The sequence below is a fragment of the Stenella coeruleoalba genome, assembly GCF_951394435.1.
Source record: "Stenella coeruleoalba genome assembly, chromosome: 4".
NCBI lineage: Eukaryota > Metazoa > Chordata > Mammalia > Artiodactyla > Delphinidae > Stenella > Stenella coeruleoalba.
The window spans coordinates 140,688,806-140,713,346 of record NC_137149.1 but is presented as its reverse complement, the minus strand read 5'-3'; the positions used below and the strand labels follow the sequence as shown (position 1 = coordinate 140,713,346).

At 33.6% G+C, this 24,541-nt stretch overlaps 1 protein-coding gene across 8 annotated transcripts in view; it reads left to right on the top strand.

Annotated features, from left to right (window-relative positions):
* CCSER1 (coiled-coil serine rich protein 1) overlaps positions 1–24,541 on the top strand; it is a 1,247,878-nt gene that overhangs the window by 140,183 nt on the left and 1,083,154 nt on the right. For all 8 annotated transcript variants that reach the window (XR_013828080.1, XM_079919695.1, XM_079919694.1 and 5 more), the window contains exon 2: positions 13,176–14,537. Coding sequence is in view for 7 of the 8 variants with exons in the window: in XM_079919695.1 (XP_079775821.1) it covers positions 13,217–14,537 (1,321 nt within the window). In the remaining variant the exon portion in view is untranslated. The remainder of the gene's footprint in view (positions 1–13,175; positions 14,538–24,541) is intronic.

Genomic DNA, 24,541 nt, shown 5'->3' with positions numbered 1-24,541 from the left:
TACAGGACAAAACCAGAACGAGATTTTAAGATGTTGAGAAGGAAGCCAAAAAAAATATTTTGAGACAGCTCTGACCCTCATTCTGTAATCCATTATATTATTATTTATTTATATTATATACTCTATACTATACACATGACTGGTATCCAAATACTGTTATGTGGTTTCTCCATAAGCAAAGCAAGCAGGGGCCCCTATAGGTTCTTATTTCAGTTTCTGGGGAACCTTCTGCTTGTTGTATGACATTCTTTCTTTATTCTTTTTAATCTTGGATGGCTGCTCCTTTCTTTGAATATTTTATTATGAATCACAAAATGTTCTCAGATCCTACTTACGCCCTTGTTTAATATTCAGTCTTGGACATGGAACTGTTGGCCTAGGAGAGTCTGTAGGATGACACAACCATTTCTTTCTCTCCTGCCTCCCTCCCCGCCCCCATCTCTCTTTTGCTTGTGAACTCAACACTTTGTACGTTCTTTGCTAATGGATGCATTCTTTCTGCAGAATTAATATTCCTGTGACCAGTTGTTTAACTTAAGAGTCATTTAAAACTCCTCTTGATACCTGGCAGTGGCTCTGTCATTGGAATACTGATTTGGAATACTAAGCCTCTCCCAATTACACAGTTAGTGCAGCAATAGCATTAAGAATAGTGTCATTTAATATCTTGTAATACGAGGCAGAAAGATATGAATTCACAATTTGTCTTCAGCATCATAAATACATGATTCAAATCTCAGCTTTACCTCTCAGACCCCACATTTGTTTATCTGATAAGAATAATTATAGTTACCTAACAAAGTTGTTAGGATTAAAATGAAATAACATATGCACTCACTAAATGTGAGGTCACCTCTTCCAGTGATATGTGACTAAATTTTTTAAAAAACCACATAAGGGAAACAAAAAATCTTTTATGTTAATGTAGCTTCTTGAAAAGAAAACTTATTTTAAAGTTATACAAAAATGGTAACAATATTATATAGATGTATCAGATGCTTATAGAGCCAGAACCTTTTTGTTTGTTTTAAATAAGGACATGTCTCTGGCAATGACAGAGTCTGTACTTTTGTTTGGATTAGTTAATTCCATTATCAGGAACACTGAGCTCTATAAATGTTAGTGCAGCTATTTGTCTTTGAATGAGGTACTTAACCAATCTGGATTTCAGTTTCTTCATCCTCAAAGAGAAGTACGTCTTCCAAATGTCTAATTCTATTCAGTAGTTATTCACCAAAGCAGAACTCACAATTTCCAAGATGCAAAATCTCCATGTAGTGGCAACTCAAGTCAGGCACATTGCCTTTGCTACCAGCTACTACAGCTAGAACCCTTTTGGCATAAGCATAGGTCCTTCTCTCCTGGGTTCTTTTTTACTAATTGTTCTATCAAATTTAACAGTATAACTCAGTATACATTCAGTATCAGTTAGTCATTCCTTATGGCGGTCTTTGATGTGGGACCATAGTCTCACAAGACAACTTAGTAAATTTATTAACAAAGTTTAAGTTTTTTTTTTTTTAAGAAAGAAACGGGCTTAATTTATTATGTCCCTTTTGTTGTAATATATGTTATATAATTCCTCCTAAAATAAATAAAATTTTAAGTTAACAACTTAGGGAATAAAACATGCTTTAATACATTTAATAAAATCTTTTAATTATATTTTACGGATCTAGAGTAAATCTATTAATTGTTTTAATATTAGGGTTTTCTACCAATTTAAAATTTATCTCAACATAATCTGAAATAATTTCAATCTGATACTATATTATATCTGAAGATTTTATTACTAAAATATCATATGAAATAAAAGCCATGCCTCTTTTTCCCCTAGATTCTAAAATCTATACCCCTGTTCTAATTCATGAATTACAAAAACCAGAATTTTAAATAATGAAAGTTTGAAAATTTGTATATAATTTAGTCAAGTTCAGTGATTACATAGGCAAATACAAGGTAAGTGGAAGAAACTTACTTTCATATTTCTAATTTTATCATGTAACAAACAGACTGCATTCCCAGATGTACTTTTGCTCTCTTTTTTATAAAATACACTATATCTGTTTGTTTATAATGGGACATTATTTTTATCTTCCTATTTATGGGACAGTACTGAATCTAGTTTGTTATTAACTTTGAACTAGAAAAAATGATATTCAGAATGACATTTTATTGTCAGGTGTGTGTATGTATCCTGCATTTCACAGATTTTGTGCATGTATTTTAATGAATTAGAGGGCCTCACAAAATTCATCTATTCAGTCCTCTAGTTTTATGAATGGGGAAGCAGTTCAAGAGAAATTAGATCCACAGATATATTGTGAAACAATGTCATTGCTGAATGTGACCATTATATGTTGAGTTCAGAAACAACACTTAAAAAAAGGACAAATCTAAGATTCTGTTTTAAAAATGATTCTGACAGAATTTGTACTTCAAGCCAACGTATAACTGAATGGAAATTGGTATATTCTTTAATACGCTACCATTTATATCATAAAGAATACAACTACAACAGTATTTATAACAAAAGCAAGGCAGTAATGATTTGCAGATATACTTGTTTCTTTTTTTCCCCCTTACCAGACCAATACTGACTTTCAGTTTATTCATCTAATATTTATATTTGAACTGGACCATACATTGAAATGTTCGATTCTGTATTACTCCATATGCTGATTTGTATTGTCAAGTGTCTGTATTACTGATATTTTGTACACAGACCCAGACATACACATATTTATGAATGTTGAGTGTATTAACTTTTAAATTTAATCTCCTAATATATATTCTAATTTGTATTTCAAAAATTCTTTTCCTCCAGTTTTTGTATTATCTTACATTGATACATAATTTTCCTTATTCATATTTGTGTCTGTGACCATGAGCTGCTCTGTGCAATATTGTAAGAAAAATTTTTAAATTAAGTGATAGATATTTACAACATATAACAGGAACAAGATATGCTACCAGCTTCATACACCTTTTGCACTAATTTTTTCCCTACAAAGCAACATATGATCTACTGTTATTTCAAAAACAATGAAAAACTATTGGCAAATAAATAATAAATTTGAAGTGATATATATGAATGTGAATTTCCTTTAACAGATGCCTTATTAATGTAGTCTATGTAAAAGTTAAAAACTAAAAAACTCTTATTTTTGCTAGAAAAAAAGATTTAATTTGAAAGTGCATTTGGAGACTTTAAGACTTTAATTTTTCATTTACATAAAAGTCTTTGTGATATTTTTAATCAACTGCCCAATAAATCTTAAATTGGTTTTGAAAGTTACAAGAAAAAAAAATTGACTGTTGCTAAAAAGGAAGATATTCTGCACCCTCTGCTGGTATGTTTGCACAACTACAGGTTATTTATTTTAAACTTGGTCATTTTCTTTTTAGTAAAAAAATAAAATTTGAGGCAAATTCAGTGATTTTAGTATTTAGAAAACAAATAAACTGTTATAAATGAAGCATTCCTTTGAACTAATAACCGACTTGTTTGGTTCGTTTACTAGCCTTTGAAAGAATTATATAATGGCATCAATTTTTTGTTAATGAGTAAAAGTCATAATGTCACATGCTTCCAAATCATATAATTCCAGTTTATTAGCCAACTATATAATCTGTGGTGGTTTAATGTTTGTATTATGGAAATACTAAAACATTAAAAAGATTGTGAAAAGCCTAGAACAAATTATTTGTGTCTGAACTATCACTGACAACAGTTAGATGAATTAGCATATGGTAAAGGAATAGTGAATTTTTTTTAAAGGATGGAAGTAGCTTTCAATAGTGAAATGAAATAGAATTTGAGTTTTTACAAAAGTAAGTTTCAATTTATAAACATACATTTTGGACTGATGGTCACATAAAACATGAATTTTAGTGTTAAGAATGTAGGTTCATGAAAAATACAAAGTCTTTATATTAATGTAAGGATTCTTGGCACTTCTGTAAGTCTTATTTATTTAAATACTTCGTGTTACAATTTAAAAGATTTGAAGAGTTTATTAAAACACTCAGAATTGATTTTTGTATTTTGTCATATTTGGTCAGATTATTTTTATAAAAATAATTTCCCACATTCTCATTCTCTTTCAGAAGCAGCTACTTTATTTTTGTATACCCTTCAAATTACTTTTAACACATTTACATGCCTATTATTATGTAATTTTGATAGGCCATATGTTTTTATACTATTTTAATTTGAATTTTGTAAGTTTTAATTATAAATGTAATTCATGAATTTATTTTCATTGTTGAAACTTCATATTATTTGTTACATTGGTGCCCCCATTGATGACAACCCCCAGTACAAAAGCCCTCTTCAAGGATAATTCCTGTTCACACTTTGAAGTACATCCTTCCAGATTTTTTCCTATGCATTTACACACATATGTATCTGTAGAATATTTATTATTTAAAAAGTTTCATAATACATTTGTAATTTACATAAATTATATATAACATATCAGTTAGGTACTTGATTTTATTAATTAAATGCCTTGGAAATTTTTTTGTCAGATATCTTTTACCCTATGTGTTTAGTTCTTGTCTGTTATGCTGTGGAATAGATAATACCATATTTTACTTTTTCAAGTCTCCTATTAATGGACATTTATATTATTTTTAATTTCAACTGTTATAAACCTGCCTTGAATGTCTCTATATATGTTTCTCATGTTTCTGTGTGCAGATATGTGAGTATTATTCTAAGGTAAATGCTGAGAAGTGAAATTACTTACTTTGATATTTTGATACATAATTTTCTACAATGATCTTAACAATTTGGACTCCTTCATAAGTGTCTATAGGTACTCCTTCATTCATTCAAACTTGATATTATTTAGTATTAAAATGTTATAGGTGAAAAATAGTATCTGTGGTTTTCTTGATTAATAATGGAGTTAAATATCTGTTCATATGTTGATTAGTGATTTGTGTTTCTTCCATGAAATTCTTGTCTATATTCTTTGTTACCTTTTTTCCTATGTGTTGTCTGTTTCTTACTGGCTTGTAGGAGCTCTTTCTATATTCTCTAATTACTAATGGGTTTCAATATGCTTTTATATATTCACTGGTAATTTGTATATCTTCTGGGATTTGCATGTTCATATTTTTTGCCCATTTATTTTTCTGTTTGAATTGTCTTATTCTTACTGATTTATAAGAATTCTTTGTATAGTCCAGATATCAATCCTTTGCCAGTTTTATATGTTTCAAATATTTTTCCCATTCCTTAGAGAAATCTACAAATAGTTGACTGGCATGGAATACAGAGGACCTGCCACTGTCTCGAGGTATCAATAAGTGTTCCAGATCCCATGGGATTCATCTGAAGCTAGATGTCATTTTCAGCCACATCCCTGATTAGCTTTACCCCTGTTCTATCATGCCTTCTTTCCTTACCTTCTCTTGAGAGTAATTCTCTAATAAATTGCTTGAATAAGGATTCCTTGCTAAAACATAAGACAAAAAGACAACCCTCAGAATGGAAGAAAATATTTACAAATGAAGCAACTGACAAAGGATTAATCTCCAAAATTTAGAAGCAGCTCATGCAGCTCAATATAAAAAAAACACACAACCCAGTCCAAAAATGGGCAGAAGACCTAAACAGACATTTCTCCAAAGAAGATATACAGATTGCCAACAAACACATGAGAGGATGCTCAACATCACTAATCATTAGAGAAATGCAAATCAAAACTACAATGAGGTATCACCTCACACCAGTCAGAATGACCATCATTAAAAAAAAATCTACAAATGATAAATGCTGGAGAGGGTGTAGAGAAAAGGGAACCCTCTTGTTGGTGGGAATGTAAATTGATACAGCCACTATGGAGAACAGTATGGAGGTTCCTTAAAAAACTAAAAATAGAACTACCATACAACCTAGCAATCCCACTACTGGCCATATACCCTGAGAAAACCATAATTCAAAAAGAGTCATGTATCACAATGTTCATTGCAGCTCTATTTACAATAGCCAGGACACGGAAGCAATCTAAGTGTCCATCGACAGATGAATGGGTAAAGAAGACATGCACATAATATACAATGGAATACTACTCAGCCATAAAACAAAACGAAATTGAGTTATTTGTAGTGAGGTGGATGGACCTAGAGTCTGTCATACAGAGTGAAGTAACTCAGAAAGAGAAAAACAAATACCATATGCTAACACATATATATGGAATCTAAAAGAAAAAAAAAAGTGGTTCTGAAGAACTTAGGGGCAGGACGGGAATAAAGGCGCAGATGTAGAGAATGGACTTGAGGACACGGGGAGGGTAAGGGTAAGCTGGGACAAAGTGAGAGTGGCATGGACATATATACACTACCAAATGTAAAATAGATAGCTAGTGGGAAGCAGCTACATAGCACAGGGAGATCAGCTCAGTGCTTTGTGACCACCTAGAGGGGTGGGATAGGGAGGGTGGGAGGGAGGGAGACGCAAGAGGGAAGAGATATGGGGATATATGTATATGTATAGCTGATTCACTTTGTTATAAAGCAGAAACTAACACACCACTGTAAAGCAATTATACTGCAATAAAGATGTTTAAAAAAAAAAAAGAATTCCTTGCTTAGGCTCTGCTTCTAAGAAACCTAACCTACAACATTGCAAGGAATTTTTTTTCTAAAATAATATTTTAAGACCAAACCAAATTCTCCAATGTAAGAAGTAATAAAATTTTCTTTATTAACAAACATATATACTTTTGGATGTGTGCTATCCTCTCTAAAGTTGCATACTTGTTATGACATTTTCATTGTTCAACAAATTTATCAAATTCACTCTTTTGAGAATCATGTTCAGGGTCTGAGACAGTCTTTGCATATTCATAATATTTTAGTTATTTGCTTCTTTAAGTCTGGATTATTTTGTTGAAAGTAAAAAAAATAATACTGAATAAGTGAACTTAATATTTAATAAAAAATTGAAATGAATATATGTGTATTAATATATGTGTATTAATTAGGATATTAATTCCAAGCCCCAAGCCCATTGACATATGGGTACTCTGGCCTCTAACCTTCCTTTTTGTCCTATTCAAGATTGACTGGAAATGACAGTATTATTTGTCTACTAGTAGACAGAATTAGAACTTCAGCTGAGAGAAGTTGGGGGAGGTTACAAGCTAACTAAAGTGTACTTGGCTGTGAAATAGTACAAGTATGGTTAATTTTTCTTGATAATTTATAGTTATTAAACATTTGTCATGTGCTAGACCTTGTTCTAAGTGCTTTTTGGTTTTACTTATTAGATCATCACAAAATCTTTAAGGTAGTTGCAACTATTATCCTCATGAAGGCGCAGGGAGTTAAATAACTTTTTAAGCCACTCTAAAGTCACACAGCTCTTAGGTGTAATGCTGAATTCAAATCGAGATATTTTTGCATGAGAGTCTTCTTTCTTAACAGTTATGCATTCATTGTGTATAAATGCCAGAAGATAAACTATAACGTTAATTATAAATGTAGTCTCATTATTTACTTAAGCCTGAGTCACATGTAGATATGACTTTTAGACTTTTTTCTTCTTTCACTACTAACTTCTGTCTAATTTCTGGTCAAAATCCATTCTTTCTCTCTATGTTTCTCTTCTCCCTCTGTTGTCTCTTCTGGTCAATGAAGAACTGAGATTATATCTGGCTGGGTTTCAAGATTACATGTCTTTCTAAATATGTATTATGGTCCCTGTCCTTCTATTAATTCAGACAAGGAATGCATCTTCTTCCCTAATTCCTGCTAGAATAATCTCTTTGAAATATATTCCCCTTCCCTATTGTAACTGTTCCCATTATCATGCAATTTAGCACCATGCACTCTCTTTCTCTTTTTACCTAGGAGATTGATTTATTGATTTACAGATCCAGTAAGGGACAATCTATCTCCGCTTACATGCAATTTTTAGGGTCAAATCATTTTGATATAAGCAAGCATTTCTGATATACGCAGTTATTTGTATTATTTTCTTCTTTATAGTTGGAAATACCTTACTGTACTCAGTGTGGCTAAATTATATGCAAATTTAATAAATTGTTAATTAAACATATCCAATCAATTATGTGATTTCTAACTCTTGCTATCTTTGGCTGACAGTCTCATTCTCTTCCCTGTGACCGATCAATAACCCACTTGGTCCTCATCAGTCATCCTTTTAATGTATCTCATATTGTCCTCACTAACCCTGCTGTTTGAAGTGGCCCTTGTCCATGTGTGTCAGTGATTTATCGTTAAAAATGCCTCTATTAGTTCCATATTTATTTAAATGAAAACAATAAAACATTTTAGAAATACATTTAAAGATAAATTACATCATAGTTAAAGTAAAATTAGGAGTATGGGATTAACAGATACACACTACTGTATATAAAATAGATAAGCAACAAGGATTTACTGTAAAACATGGGGAATGATATTCAATATCTTGTAATAGCCTATAATGGAAAACAATCTAAAAAAATATATAAATATAACTGAATTACTTTGTGGTACACCTGAAACTAACACAATATTGCAAATCAACTATACTTCAATTTTATAAAAAAGATTATTGAGATGTAAATTGCATGAACTTTGTAATAGAAAGAATCTGAGCTGGAGGGCTTTCCAGCTAAGCCATAACACCTATCAGGACTCATTTAAATCTTCATCAAAATGACATAATTAGATAAGATTGACTTGGAAGCTTATTCAAGCTATTATCTATTTAATTTTGGTGAAAATTCATCAGTGTCCTTTGATATGTTTTCATATGATTTGTTTTCTGCCATTGCTTTCTTAATGTTGAAAGTTGTTACCTAGAGAGTATTTGGTTTCTGTGAATTTTTTTTTCCATTTTCACAATGTATCATTGATTTTCTTTTAAGTGTGGTCATTTAGGCTCTACCTGGTTATTTTCTGATATCTTTTCTCAGAGAGAATAGAACAGACTGTATTTAACTTATGCAACATTCCCCACAAACACTTCAAATATTGGTCATTGTTTTTAAATTCCAATAAAAATGTATACTTTAGGGATGTTTATCATAAGGGGTTAGAATACTGACCCCAATTTATACACCTCCACCTCCCCTCAAAATTTTTGATGATTTTTTAAACAGTGATTGGGGCAGATTTTGAAAAGTAGCTCATTTTCATAATCACTCTATGTGCTGTTACATCATGCACCACTTGCTTGAATGCATTTCATTAAAAAAGGAAGAAAGTGCAAATTTACTCTATACCAAGCAGAGTGTTAAGTTTCTTTGTGATGTTGTACCTTCCATCCTTAAAGAAAAATCACTATAAAATAATTATCTGTGTTCTCATTCATGCTACTGGTAAGTGGCAGAGCTTGGATTTGAAACCAAAATTTTTTTTATGCTGATTGCATGTCTGTGTAAAGGGTACTTTGTGTAGGCTTGTTTTTGCAATAATATACCACTAATTTTGGGAGAGAAACAAAGGATACTCACTACTATCTCAGATATGGGACATCAGGTCCCTCCATCATCTTTGGCTCATAGTGAAAAAATATGAGGGCTGTCCAAATTCTAGGATAACAGAAAAATGACAGGAAAGAAAAAGATTAAGGGGGTTTTGTTTTGTTTCTCTTACCTGCACAGATAGACATACCTGTTTTTGCATATGGTAATCAGTTTCCAAGATAATAGCTGTGAAATCCTTCAAGGTTATTTTATGTCTTGGTTAATGCCTTTGGAATTATGGAGAAAAAAAGTATAATTTTTTTCAGTATATCTTACTTCTTTAAGGTATTTTACTTTTACTCTAATATTAAACAGGTAACAAATTAATGATCCATAAAACCCCTTGAACTAGAATTTACATCTTTCTCAACGATGCCAATTAAGAAATTCATCGTTGATTTGATGATATATTGTTATTCAGCTTGTTAATAACACTGTCTTCAAATGTTAGCAAATTGTAGATATTGATTTTACAGTTTGAAAAACTTTTAGTTAACTCATGACTCTAAAAGTTGTAATTCAACATAATTAACCTCAAAATTGTAACATTTCATTTTTGGTAGTGAGATAGAAAATATGTTTGTGTTTGAAATACTGTTGTGTTCAAGTGAAAACTTCATTTTATGAAATCCATTGACTCTATAAGTATTAATTGTGTATTAGGCACCTGGGGTCTCAAAGCAAAGCAAAAATGGCCTTTGCCATTAACAGGCTTAAGGTAGGGACTTCCCTGGTAGTGCAGTGGTTAAGAATCCACCTGCCAATGCAGGGGACATGGGTACGATCCCTGGTCCGGGAAGATTCCACATGCCGCAGAGCAGCTAAGCCTGTGCGCCACAACTACTGAAGCCCACGCGCCTAGAGCCCATGCTCCACAACAAGAGAAGCCACCGCAATGAGAAGCCCACGCACTGCAATGAAGGGTAGCCCCCACTCGCCACAACTAGAGAAAGCCCGCATGCAGCAACGAAGACCCAATGAAACCAAAAATAAAATTAATTTTTAAAAAAAGAAGCTTAAGGTAAAATAGTAAAGTCAGATAGGTAAACAGATGTTTACTATGTAAGGTAATACTTGAGGATGCATAAAGGAGGAGTGCTAAGTCCAAAATGGAAGAGAGTAGGAAGGGGGATCAGAGATGGCATTCTGGAAGGGACCATCTGTAGAAATAGGAATTTTACCACATCACAGTTACTGGAAGGGCATTCCAAGCAGATGGTTCTACATCTGCTAATGCCTTGATGGTGAAAGCGAACAGAAAGTGGCAAGTAGTCAATGCAATTGGAGAATGAAATATGAGACATAGATTTTAAAGTCTTTATCAAGAATATGGATAATTCCAACCTATAGATATTTTGTCTCTCTCATTTAGCTGGAGTAAAGAACTTCATTTAAAAGACTATCTGCGGATAAAGTGAAACAAAAGATTTTTATCTCCAATAGATTTTATATCTATTCCATGACATCCCATTCAATGTATAAATATCTCTGTGTATCTATGATGTTTTTACTTAAATTAAGACAGATATATTGGTAGCACATATGTATTGTAAACGGAAGTCTGGTTGTTTTCATTAAGAATTTTATTGTAATTCTTTTTTCTGAAAATTTTTCATTAGTTAAGTCCTTTGAATACTTGCCTAAGAGACATGGGATTTATTCACTCTTTTATTTTTGATTGCTGATATAAATGTAAGAAATACTAAAAAAAGGTCAAGAAATATTTCAGTATACATAAATTCTGAAGATATTTCAAAAATAGTGGTAAATATCTTGACATGAATACATTGAAGGCATAGGTTCACCACCAGCTGCAAATCATTGTGGTTGATAATGCTCTTATTAGAGCAAAATTATTCACTGGGCATTGAATGGAAATAAATCTTGCCTATAAATAAAATCACAGCTGAGAATGATGTTAATTAAAGCATTATTAAGAGTGAAAGTGTAAACAAAATGTATTATTTTTTGTATCCATTTCAGAACATCTAAGCTGGGAGGAAAGTGAGACAGTTTTAATTTATGAAAGACTTCACAAACTAAAATGTCTTTGTATTTTAAGCTTTCTTCAGCTAAAGCCTTGCAAGGATGCTTAAATGTTTTAGAAGTGGTTCACACATAGTTTGATTTAAATTCAAATTCAATGAGTGCAATTAAAGATCATCCAATAAAAATCATGAAAGGCAAATTGATTTTATATCATTTAGAACAAAATATCAAATATTTAAAAATGCGTATGTGAAAGAGAAAATATTTTCCGTTTTTGTCATACACTTCGTCAAGGACATGAAAGTATTTTACTAGATCAATCTAATACTTTATCTGCAAGAATGATAAAATGGAGGGCCTGTCATTTTATGTAGTATTTATTATTGTCAGATAGCTTTGGTTGCAATAAATAACAGAAAGAAACAGCATGATTCAAGTTGACAAAGCAGGGGTGTGCACGTTATAGTTAAGGAATTAAGTGAAATTTAGAAACAAAGCAAAACAATACAAAATAGGAAACAAATCATGGCACATTATAAAAACCAGTGAAAAATAGCAGTCACCATAAGAGAAAGACCTACCATACAACTAGTAATTTCTGAAGTGGAAACATATCTGGGCCTTCGGCAGCCTAAGCTCTTGGCTTTTCACTCTAGTGAAAGCAGTATATACCGTGCTGATTATGAACTGACCCTGTGGTTAGATAATGCTTAGTTTCTTAGTCCTGCTTTAGCACTTATCAGCTGAGTGATGTAGGCAACTTACCTTTCCGCTGTAAAGTGACCATAGTAATATCTACTTCTATAGTTACAAGCATTAAAAGAGATAACCTGTTTCAAGTACGTGGTGCATCACAGTTAATGAACTGCAGCTGCCACCTTCTCCACGTCCTTCTTCTTTGTCTTCATCATCAATACCCTGACATTAATATGGTTCATAAATTTTCTTTGCTTCTGCTTTTCTCTGTATGTAGTCTCCACTTGTCTTAGCATTACCAGTTGAATTAGCTTTCATTTGTCTTTTCTTCAACTCATGGCTGTGGTTTCCTCATAACTTTATCTTGTATATAACTCTACTCTAGATCCTTTATGATGTAGTTTATTTTCCTCTTCCAGTGGTCTAATTACCTCTAAACTTACTAAATCATAATCGAAGGGGAAGTATCTGTTCCAATTGGTTTTTTCTTTGAGTAGAGATTCTAGGGTCAGGTCATACCTTCGTCTGGTCTGTGGCTCTGTTAAGCTCAGGTCAATTACTTGTTGAGCCCCATGGTACATCTGGTGCTGGCCACCAGAGGCAGTGGTGGGGCATTTTACCCAGAGAGCATTGATGGTGGCTGTCATATGCCTACTAAATCTAAATAAATAAACATAAAAAGTTAAGATTAAGCAATTTACCAAATTATAGAACTGGTGTGAGTAGTAAGGCTGAGTCTTGAATAGCAATCTCGTGTCTCCCAATACAATTTAGACTTCAAATATTCTTGGTCATTGTGAAGTTGTGGCACCATTATAAAATTTCTATACAAATGATTGGATATTTTGCTACATAGAAATTCAGAAAATTCTTTGTCAGAATTTTACTATTATTTTAGTATAACAAATTCTGTGTCATGAATGAAAAACCAGTATTATGTTTCAAAATGTCTTATTTATAATTGACTTCTATTAACTTGTTCTATTTGTCTTTTCTCAGGTTGCTAAGTTGGCTATCGCAGTGCAAGCCTTGGAGTCCCAATGGGGGACTCCAGATCAAGACGATCTACTCTGGTCTCCCGGTTGCCGATATTCAGAAGGAGTATTAGCAGAAAACATGATTCTCTTCCTTCTTCACCCTCCTCCAGTAATACAGTCGGTGTCCACAGTTCGTCTCCTTCCAGCACTAACTCAAGCTCAGGTAGCACAGGTAAACGCAGGAGCCTCTTCCGTACTCCTTCCATTAGCTTCCATCATAAGAAGGGGAGTGAACCTAAGCAAGAACCTACCAACCAGAACCTTAGTATTTCAAATGGTGCTCAACCTGGTCACAGCAGTATGCAAAAACCGAGTTCGGAAGAACATACTAAAACCAGGGGAAGACATTCTGTTGGTTTTAGCAGTTCACGAAATAAGAAGATAACAAGATCTTTGACAGAGGATTTTGAAAGAGAAAACGAGCACTCGACTAATAAGAATGTCTTTATAAATTGCCTGAGTTCTGGCAAAAGTGAGGGGGATGATTCTGGATTCACAGAAGAACAAACTCGCCGTTCTGTTAAGCAGTCAACAAAGAAGCTTCTTACTAAATCTTTTTCATCTCACTATAAATTTTCTAAGCCAGTTCCACAGAGCCAATCCATTTCATTGGTACAACAATCTGAATTCTCACTGGAAATGGCACAGTACCAAGAGAGGGAACCTGTATTACTAAGAGGTTCTCCATCTTGTTCTGTGGATGTAACAGAACGGGCGGGAAGCTCGTTACCATCTCCACTGCTTTCTGCTGATTTTACTACAGCTCAGACACCTTCAGAGTTCTTAGCCTTGACTGAAGATTCTGTGTCTGAAGCAGATGCATTTCCTAAAAGTGGAAGCATGGCATCCCACTGTGACAACTTTGGCCACAGTGATTCTACCTCTCAGATTTCTCCCAATCCTGCTGCTGCTACAAAGACAACAGACCTTATGGGAACTGTTCCCTGTGCAATTATGTCTCCTGGGAAATACAGGTTAGAAGGTCGGTGTGGCACTGAATCTAAATCCTTACCAGAAACCTCTGCTGCTAATCAGAAGGAAGTGTTACTGCAAATCACTGAACTACCTGCTATGAATGCGAGTGACTCAGAGATTCATCTATCAGCAGATACAAGAAGAGGAGAACATATGGTGATACAAAATGGTGAAACAATGTTGGCAACAAGCTCCCCAAGGAAACTTGGATTTTATGAGCAACATAAAGCAATAGCTGAACGTGTTAAAGGGATCCATCCTATTTCAGATTCAAGGATAATACCCGCTTCCGGTGATCATTATATTTTAAACAAAACATCATATGGATATGATGCAAATCCTGCCAAAGGTATGATGATTTTCTCTGTATAATAAATGATATGAATTATAATTTTCATTATAATTTCTTCAATTTTCTTATTCTATCTCATGGAAACTACATTTTTCTTAGTTTTCACTCTTTAATCTTCTGTCCTATTTATAATTTGTCTTAAATCATTTCTCTGCTTAAACTTACTTCATTCGTATCATGCTGAAAATGTAATTCATCCATGTTACTTATTTTTCTTAGTTGTGTAATTCAGATTCTGACCCTCAGAAGAAAGTGGAAGGAAATTAATTTTATTTGCAATGTGGCTTTATCTAAGATAAAGTTCATGATAGAGTATTGGAATTTCTTAGTTAAAGAATAGATATAGCCCAGACACAATCATTGTAAAAGAAATTCGTATAATTAAAATTCTTTTTCCTATTTTAACCAAGTTTTTATTATTAAATAGGATCCATGTTTTGCACAGAAAGAGGGAGGGAAGGTTGATTTACTCCAGTCTGTTATTCAACAGAAAACATGGTTTTTCAATATAAAATTCAGTTCAAGAGAATTGTTGAATATATAATACCTACTGGCTGTACTTGACATTTTTTATTCTTTTTTTTCTGTACTGTGATTCCTACTACCACTGCTGCCACTTTTGCTACTACTACTAACACTAATAGTTGTCCCAACAATATGTCCATTTACTGTTCTGTGCCCTTTGGATACATTAATTTATTGAATCTGGAAGTGATTGAAATCGCTACTATTATTCTAACTCATTCTACAGGCAAGATGATTGGAGCACAGATAGGTTAAGTAATGTGTCCAAAGTCACAAAGTTCATAAGTAATTGTTTAGGATACAATCCCTATGAGGTAGGCACTAGTATGTTCCCCATTTTATACATGAGAAAACTGAGACCAAGGAATTTTACAGCTGGTAAGTAGCACAGCCAAATTACAACTATCTCAATCCAAAGATCAGGCTCTTCATGACTAGGTTGTAGTACATGTCATGACCCAGGCTCTTTCCAAAACATTAAGAATAATACTGAAATATTAACTAAAATTTGTAATCCGTGAAATTATATATTATATAATGTCAAGAATCATAAGTTTATCTGACTTACCTAACTAGTCTCTCCATGAATATAGCAGTTTTACAGTTTTAAATGCATGACTTAATTTTCCAACTGTCTTCATATTTTTTCACATTTGATACAAAATCACTTTTACACATCTGCCTACTTTTTTCATTTTTTTATCTTGGTAGCCTTGCTTGTATTTTGGGATTTAGTTATACCTGCTTAATTCTTTAACTGTGGTATAATTATAAGAATGATAATGATGATGATACTATGTGCCCAAAGATGTGCTAAGCAATTTGCATGCACTGTTTTATTTAGTACTAACCAAAGATTTATGTGGAAGTTATTAATGAGTAAGGTTTAAGATTAAGTTAAATAACTTCATGAAATCACATTGTTAGCAAGCGGTGGACCTCAGATTAGAATGTAGGTAGTTTTTTAGAAAATTGAACCCCAAAAGGTAAAAGTGTAATTATTTTGATTATATCTAATTCTTATTTAGAAATGGTGACTTGCCTCAATGTCAAACTGAATAGAGTAAATATTTATCTCTTTGGAAACTAGGGAATGACCAACAATTATCTTGCTGATTATTAATCTGTTGACTGAGATCCTAATAGCAAGCCATTTAACACATTAATTTCACTGAATTTGACACCATGATGCCTGTTCCTGGACATTAGGTGATAATTCATAGTATCTACAACTTGTAAAATAGAAAGAGACAGGCAAATAAGCTGGTAATGTCAAAAAGGAAAAGTTGGTTGCATACTATTCTTCATTTCCATCAATAGGAGATATTCATCTGCTATTCATAAAGATTTTATAATTTAGAAGTTTCAAGATTTTAAAGCCATTTAGACAAATGTATTTTATGTAAGAAAGAGTTGCCAAATTCCATAATACTAAGTTTATTCTGTATTTATTGTGAAATACGTTTAAGCTAGTATTTAATATGCATCTGAATGTGCTGGGTGTACATTCATTTCAGAATTATTAATGGAATGTTGACCTCTCTGGCAACTTAACTTTAACTCATTGACTTAAAAAGTTACTGAAAAAACTGCCATATGTTGGCTTAATAGGTTCTAGCCAAGAGTCTTTAAACTCATAGATGAGCCCAAACAGAACAGTTTAATTCATTCATTCATTCATTCAACAAATATTGTTTTGGTACTGTTTTAGGCACTAAGGGTATATCAGTGAACAAAATGAATAAATTCCTTTCTTCATGAAGCTTACCTTCTACTGGGAATACTCAGACAATTAATATACAAATAAATAAATGTCAGATGGTAATAACTGCTGAGGATGAGTTTAAAGCAGAAAAGAGGATTAGGAAGTGGGGGGGTGTGATTGTAGTTTGCATTTTTTTAACTTTATTCAAGTATAATTGGCAAATTAAATTGTATATTTAAAGTGAACAAAGTGATGATTTGGTATATGTTACATTGTGAAAGAATTCCCCCCCCCATCAAGTTAGTTAATATATCCATCACGTCACATATTTACCTTTTTGGTTTTCGTTTTTGAGAAATTTAAGTTCAACTATAGTCACCTTGTTATACACTAGATCCTCAGATCTTATTTATCTTATAACTGAAAGTTTGTACCCTTTTACCAAGGCAACCACTTTTCTACTCTCTGTTTCTATGAGTTGAGCTTTCTAAAAAAGATTCCACATGTAAGTGATACCATGCAGTATTGGTCTTTCTCTGTCTGGCTTATTTCACTTAGCATATCTTCAAGATTCATCCATGTTGTCACAAATGACAGGATTTCCTTCTTTTTTAAGGCTGAATAATATTCCATTGTATGTAGATACTGCATTTTCTTTATCCATTCCCTTTTTCTCATACTTAGGATGTTTCCAGACCTCTGCTATTGTGAATAATGCTGCTGTGAACATGGGAGTACAGATATGTCTTTGAGATAGTGATTTTGCTGCCTTTGGGTATATTACCGGAAGTAAGATTGCTGGATCATATAGTAGCTCTATTTTTAATTTCTTGAAGAACCTCCATAATGTTTTCCATAGTGGCTGCACCAGCTTACATTCTCACCAACAGTGCACAAGGGTTCCCTTTTTTCCATATGCTCAAAAACATGTGTTGTCTTTTGACTTTTTGATAATGGCCATCCTAATGAAAGTGAGGTGATATCTCATTGTGGGTTTGATTTGCATTTCCCAGATGATTAGGGATGTTGAGCTCCTTTTCATGTACCTATTGGCCATTTGTATGTCTTATTTGGAAAAATGTTTACCTAGGGCCTTTGCCCATTTTAATTTTTTTTTCTTGCTATTGAGTTGTATGAATTTTGTGTATATTTTGGATATTAACCCCTTATAGGATATATGATTTGCAAATATTTTCTCCCATCCAATTGGTCCAATTGGTTGTCTTTTATTTCTTTCTGTTTTATTTTTATTTTTTTGTTTTCTGTGCAGAAACTTTTTAGTTTGAAGTAGTCCTACTTGTTTATTTTTGCTTTTATTTCTTTTGCTCTTGACATCAAATCCAAAAAATCATTATCAAGATGAATGTCAAAGAGCTTATACCCATGTTTACTTCTAGGAGGTTTACAGTTTTGGGTCTTAACTTTCAAATCATTAATCAATTTTAGTTGATTTTGGTGTGTGGTATAAGATAAGGTCCCAGTTTCATCTTTTCGCATGTGACTGTCCATTTTTCAACACTGTCTATTGAAGAGACTATCTTTTCCCCATTATATATTCTTGGGTTCTTTGTCAAAAATTAATTGCCACATTTACATGGGTTTATTTCTTGGCTGTCTCTTCTATTCCACTGATCTATGTGTCTGTTTTTACACCAGTACCATACTGTTTTGATTACTGTAGCTTTGTAATATAGTTTAAAATCAGGACGTGTAATGCCTCCATCTTTGTTCTTCTTTATCAAGATTACTTTGGCTATTTGGGGTCTTCTTTGTTTCTGTACAAATTTTAGGATTTTTTTTTTCTATTTCTGTGAAAAATGTCAGTGTAATTTTGATAGGAATTGCATTGAATCTGTAGATCCCTTTGGGTAATATGAACATTTTAACAATATTAATTTTTCCAATTCATGAACATGGAATATCTCTTTATTTTTATTTTCTTCATTTTCTTTTGGGTAGTATGAACATTTTAACAATATTAATCTTTCCGTTTCATGAACATGGAATATCTCTTTATTTTTACTTTCTTCATTTTCTTTCATCAATGTCTTTTATAGTTTTCAGTGTATATATTTTTTGCTTCCTGGATTAAACTTATTCCTAGATATTTTATTCTTTTTGATGTAACTGTAGATGGGATTGTATTCTTAATTTCTCTTTCTTTCTTTTATTTTTTTAATTTAATTTAATTTTTATACAGCAGGTTCTTATTAGTCATCAGTTTTATACACATCAGTGTATACATGTCAATCCCAATTGCCCAATTCATCACACCACCATCCCTACCCCCCCCCCAACAGTTTTCCCCCCTTGGTGTCCATACGTTTGTTCTCTACACCTGTGTCTCAACTTCTGCCCTGCAAACCAGTTCATCTGTACCATTTCTCTAGGTTCCACATACATGAGTTAATATACAATATTTGTTTTTCTCTTTCTGACTTACTTCACTCTGTATGACAGTCTCTAGGTGCATCCACGTCTCTACAAATGACCCAATTTAGTTCCTTTTTATGGCTGAGTAATATTCCATTGTATATATGTGCCACATCTTCTTTATCCATTCATCTGTTGATGGGCATTTAGGTTGCTTCATGACCTGGCTATTGTAAGTAGTGCTGCAATGAACATTGGGGTGCATGTGTCTTTTTGAATTATGGTTTTCTCTGGGCATATGCCCAGCAGTGGGATTGCTGGATCATATGGTAATTCTATTTTTAGTTTTTCAAGAAAACTCCATACTGTTCTCCATAGTGGCTGTATCAATTTACATTCCCACTGACAGTGCAACAGGGTTCCCTTTTCTCCACACCCTCTCCAGCATTTCTTGTTTGTAGATTCTCTGATGATACCCATTCTAACTGGTGTGAGGTGACACCTCATTGTAATTTTGATTTGCATTTCTCTAATAATTAGTGGTGTTGAGCAGCATTTCAATGTGCTTCTTGGCCGTCTGTATGTCTTCTTTGGAGAAATGTCTATTTAGGTCTTCTGCCCATTTTTTGATTGGGTTGTTTGTTTCTTTAATATAGAGCTGCATGAGCTGTTTATATGTTTTGGAGATTAATCCTTTGTCCATTGATTCATTTGCAAATATTTTCTCTCATTCTGAGGGTTGTCTTTTCGTCTTGTTTATGGTTTCCTTTGCTGTGCAAAAGCTTTGGAGTTTCATTAGGTCCCATTTGTTTATTTTTGTTTTTATTTCCATTACTGTAGGAGGTGGATCAAAAAAGATCTTGCTGCGATTTATGTCAAAGACTGTTCTTACTATGTTTTCCTCTAAGAGTTTTACAGTATCTGGTCTTACATTTAGGTCTCTAATCCATTTTGAGTTTATTTTTGTGTATGGTGTTAGGGAGTGTTCTAATTTCATTCTTTTACATGTAGCTATCCAGTTTTCCCAGCACCACTTATTGAAGAGACTGTCTTTTATCCATTGTATATCCTTGCCTCCTTTGTCATAGATTATTTGACTATAGATGCATGGGTTTATCTCTGGGCTTTCGATCTTGTTCCATTGATCTATGTTTCTGTTTTTATGCCACTACCATATTGTCTTGATCACTGTAGCTTTGTAGTATGGTCCGAGGTCAGGGAGTCTGATTCCTCCAGCTCTGTTTTTTTCCCTCAAGCCTGCTTTGGCTATTCGGGGTCTTTTCTGTCTCCATACAAATTTTAAGATTTTTTGTTATAGTTCCGTAAAAAATGCCAATGGTAATTTGATAGGGATTGCATTGAATGTGTAGATTGCTTTGGGTAGTGTAGTCATTTTGACAGTATTGATTCTTCCAATGCAAGAACATGGTATATCTCTCCATCGGTTGGTATCATCTTTGATTTCTTTCATCAGTGTCTTATAGTTTTCTGCATACAGGTCTTTTTTCTCCCCAGGTAGGTTTATTCCTAGATATATTATTCTTTTTGTTGCACTGGTAAATGAGAGTGATTCCTTAATTTGTCTTTCAGATTTTTCATCATTAGTCTATAGGAATGGAAGAGATTTCTGTGCATTAATTTTGTATCCTGCAACTTTACCAAAATCATTGATTAGCTCTAGTAGTTTTCTGCTGGCATTTTTATGATTCTCTATGTATAGTGTCATGTCATCTGCAAACAGTGACAGTTTTACTTCTTCTTTTCCAATTTGTATTCCTTTTATTTCTTTTTCTTCTCTGATTGCCATGGCTAGGATTTCCAAAACTATGTTGAATAATAGTGGTGAGAGTGGACATCCTTTTCTTGTTCCTGATCTTAGAGGAAATGCTTTCAGTTTTTCACCATTGAGAATGTTGTTTGCTGTGGTTTGTCATATATGGCCTTCATTATGTTGAGGTAGGTTCCCTCTATGCCCACTTTCTGGAGAGTTTTTATCATAAATGTGTGTTGAATTTTGTCAAAAGCTTTTTCTGCATCGATTGAGATAATCATATGGTTTTTATTCAGTTTGTTAATATGGTGTATCACATTGATTGATTTGCATATATTGAAGGATCCTTGCATCCCTGGGATAAATCCCACTTGATCATGGTGTATGATCCTTTTAATGTGTTGTTGGATTCTGTTTGCTAGTATTTTGTTGAGGATTTTTGCATCTATATTCATCAGTGATATTGGTCTCTAATTTTTTTTTTTATTGTATCTTTGTCTGGTTTTGGTATTAGGGTGATGGTGGCTTCATAGAATGAGTTTTGGAATGTTCCTTCCTCTGCAATTTTTTGGAAGAGTTTGAGATGGATGGTTGTTAGCTCTTCTCTAAATGTTTGATAGAATTCACGTGTGAAGCCATCTGGTCCTGGACTTTTGTTTGTTGGAAGGCTTTTAATCAGTTTCAATTTCACTACTTGTGATTGGTCTGTTCATATTTTCTGTTTCTTCCTGGTTCAGTCTTGGAAAGTTATACCTTTCTAAGAATTTGTCCATTTCTTCCAGGTTGTGCACTTTATTGGCATAGAGTTGCTTGTAGTAGTCTGTTAGGAGGCTTTGTATTTCTACGGTTTCTATTGTAACTTCTCCTTTCTCATTTCTAATATTATTGATTTGAGTCCTCTCCTTCCTTTTCTTGGTGAGTCTAGCTAATGGTTTATCAATTCTGTTTATCTTCTCAAAGAACCAGGTTTTAGTTTTATTGAACTTTGCTATTGTTTTCTTTGTTTCTATTTCATTTATTTCTGCTCTGATCTTTATGATTTCATTCCTTCTGCTCTCTTTGCGTTTTGTTTGTTCTTCTTTCTCTAGTTCCTTTAGGTGTAAGGTAAGGTTTATATTTGAGATTTTTCTTGTTTTTTGAGGTAGGCTTGTATAGCTATAAACTTCCTCTTAGAACTGCTTTTGCTGCATCCCATAGGTTTTGGATCGTTGTGTTTTCATTGTCATTTGTCTTTAGGTATTTTTTGATTTTCTCTTTGATTTCTTCAGTAATCTCTTGGTTACTCAGTAACGTATTGTTTAGCCACCATGTGTTTGTGTTTTTTACGTTTTTTCCCCCTCTATTTGATCTCTGATCTCATAGTGTTGTGGTCAGAAAAGATGCTTGATATGATTTCAATTGTCTTAAATTTATTGAGGCTTGATTTGTGACCCAAGATGTGATCTGTCCTGGAGAATGTTCCATGTGCACTTGAAAAGAAAGTGTAATCTGCTGTTTTGGGATGGAATGTCCTATAAATATCGATTAAATCTATCTGGTCTATTGTGTCATTTAAAACTTCTGTTTCCTTATTTATTTTCATTTATTTTCATTTTGGATGATTGGTGTAAGTGAGGTGTTAAAGTCCCCCACTGTGATTGCGTTACTGTTGATTTCCTCTTTTATAGCTGTTAGCAGTTGCCTTATGTATTGAGGTGCTCCTATGTTGGGTGCATATATATTTATAATCGTTATATGTTCTTCTTGGATTCATCCCTTGATTATTATGTAGTGTCCTTCCTTGTCTCTTGTAACATTCTTTATTTTAAAGTTTCTTTTATCTGATATGAATATTGCTACTCCAGCTTTCTTTTGATTTCCATTTACATGGAATATCTTTTTCCATCGTCTCACTTTCAGTCTGTATGTGTCCCTAGGTCTGAAGTGGGTCTTTTGCAGACAGCATATATATGGGTCTTGTTTTTGTATCCATTCAGCGATCCTGTGTCTTTTGGTGGGAGCATTTAATCCATTTACATTTAAGGTAATTATCAATATATATGTTCCTATGACCATTTTCTTAATTGTTTTGGGTTTGTTTTTGTAGGTCCTTTTCTTCTCTTGTGTTTCCCACTCAGAGAAGTTCCTTTAGCATTTGTTGTAGAGCTGGTTTGGTGGTGCTGAATTCTCTTAGCTTTTGCTTGTCTGAAAAGCTCTTGATTTCTCCATCGAATCTGAATGCGATCCTTGCCGGGTAGAGTAATCTTGGTTGTAGGTTCTTCCCTTTCATCACTTTAAGTATATCATGCCACTCCCTTCTGGCTTGTAGAGTTTCTGCTGAGAAATCAGCTGTTAACCTTATGCGAGTTCCCTCTTATATTATTTGTTGTTTTTCCCTTGCTGCATTCAATAATTTTTCTTTAATTTTTGCCAATTTTATTACTATGTGTCTCGGCGTGTTTCTCCTGGGTTTATCCTGTATGGGACTCTCTGCGCTTCCTGGACTTGGGTGGCTATTTCCTTTCCCATGTTAGGGAAGTTTTCGACTATAATCTGTTCAAATATTTTCTCTGGTCCTTTCTCTCTCTCTTCTCCTTCTGGGACCCCTATAATGCGAATGTTGTTTAATGTTGTCCCAGGGGTCTCTTAGGCTGTCTTAATTTCTTTTTATTCTTTTTTCTTTATTCTGTTCCACAGCAGTGAATTTCACCATTCTGTCTTCCAAGTCACTTATCATTTCAGTTATTGTATTGTTCATCTGTTTGTTTGTTCTTTAATTCTTCTAGGTCTTTGTTAAACATTTCTTGCATCTTCTCGATCTTTATGTACATTGTTTTTCCGCGGTCCTGGATCATCTTCACTCTCATTATTCTGAATTCTTTTTCTGGAAGGTTGCCTATCTCCACTTCATTTAGTTGTGGTTTTTTTGGTTTTATCCTTTTCCTTCTTCTGGTACATAGCCCTATGGTACATAGCCTTTTCATCTTGTCTATCTTTCTGTGAATGTGGTTTTCATTCCACTGGCTGCAGGATTGTAGTTCTTCCTGCTTCTGCTGTCTGCCCTCTGGTGGATCTTCACAAATTTTTGAAAAGGTGTTTGGGAATTCCCTGGCAGGCCAGTGGTTAGGACTCCGTGCTTCCACTGCAGGGGGCACAGGTTCGATCCCTGGTCAGGAAACTAAGATCCCGCATGCCTCGAGGTGCAGCCTAGCCAGCCTCACAAATGCATAAGCCAATTTCTTGCAATAAATCTTCTTAATATAGGTCTCCTACTGATTCTCTTTCTCTGACTGACAGATTTTTGTACTGGAGGTGGTTCTAGAGGAAGAGACTCTTAAGGATGAGTTTCTTAATTTCTCTTTCTCATAGTTCTTTGTTTTTAGTTTCCATTTTTATGTACAGTGAATGGGGTATTACTCAAAGTAACATATTAAAAATTAGGGAGTAAGTCATACAGCTATTTGGGAGGAGTATATCAGTGCAAAGGGTATTGGGTAAAGATTCTGGGACTGGAGTATGCCTGCAATGTTGTAGAAACAGCAAGAAGTCCAATATGCCATAAGCAGAGTGAACAAGGTGCTGGTGGGCAGTAGAAGATGAGGTTAGAGAGATGAAGAGGTGAGCAATGGGAAGCCCCCTGTGTGGGGG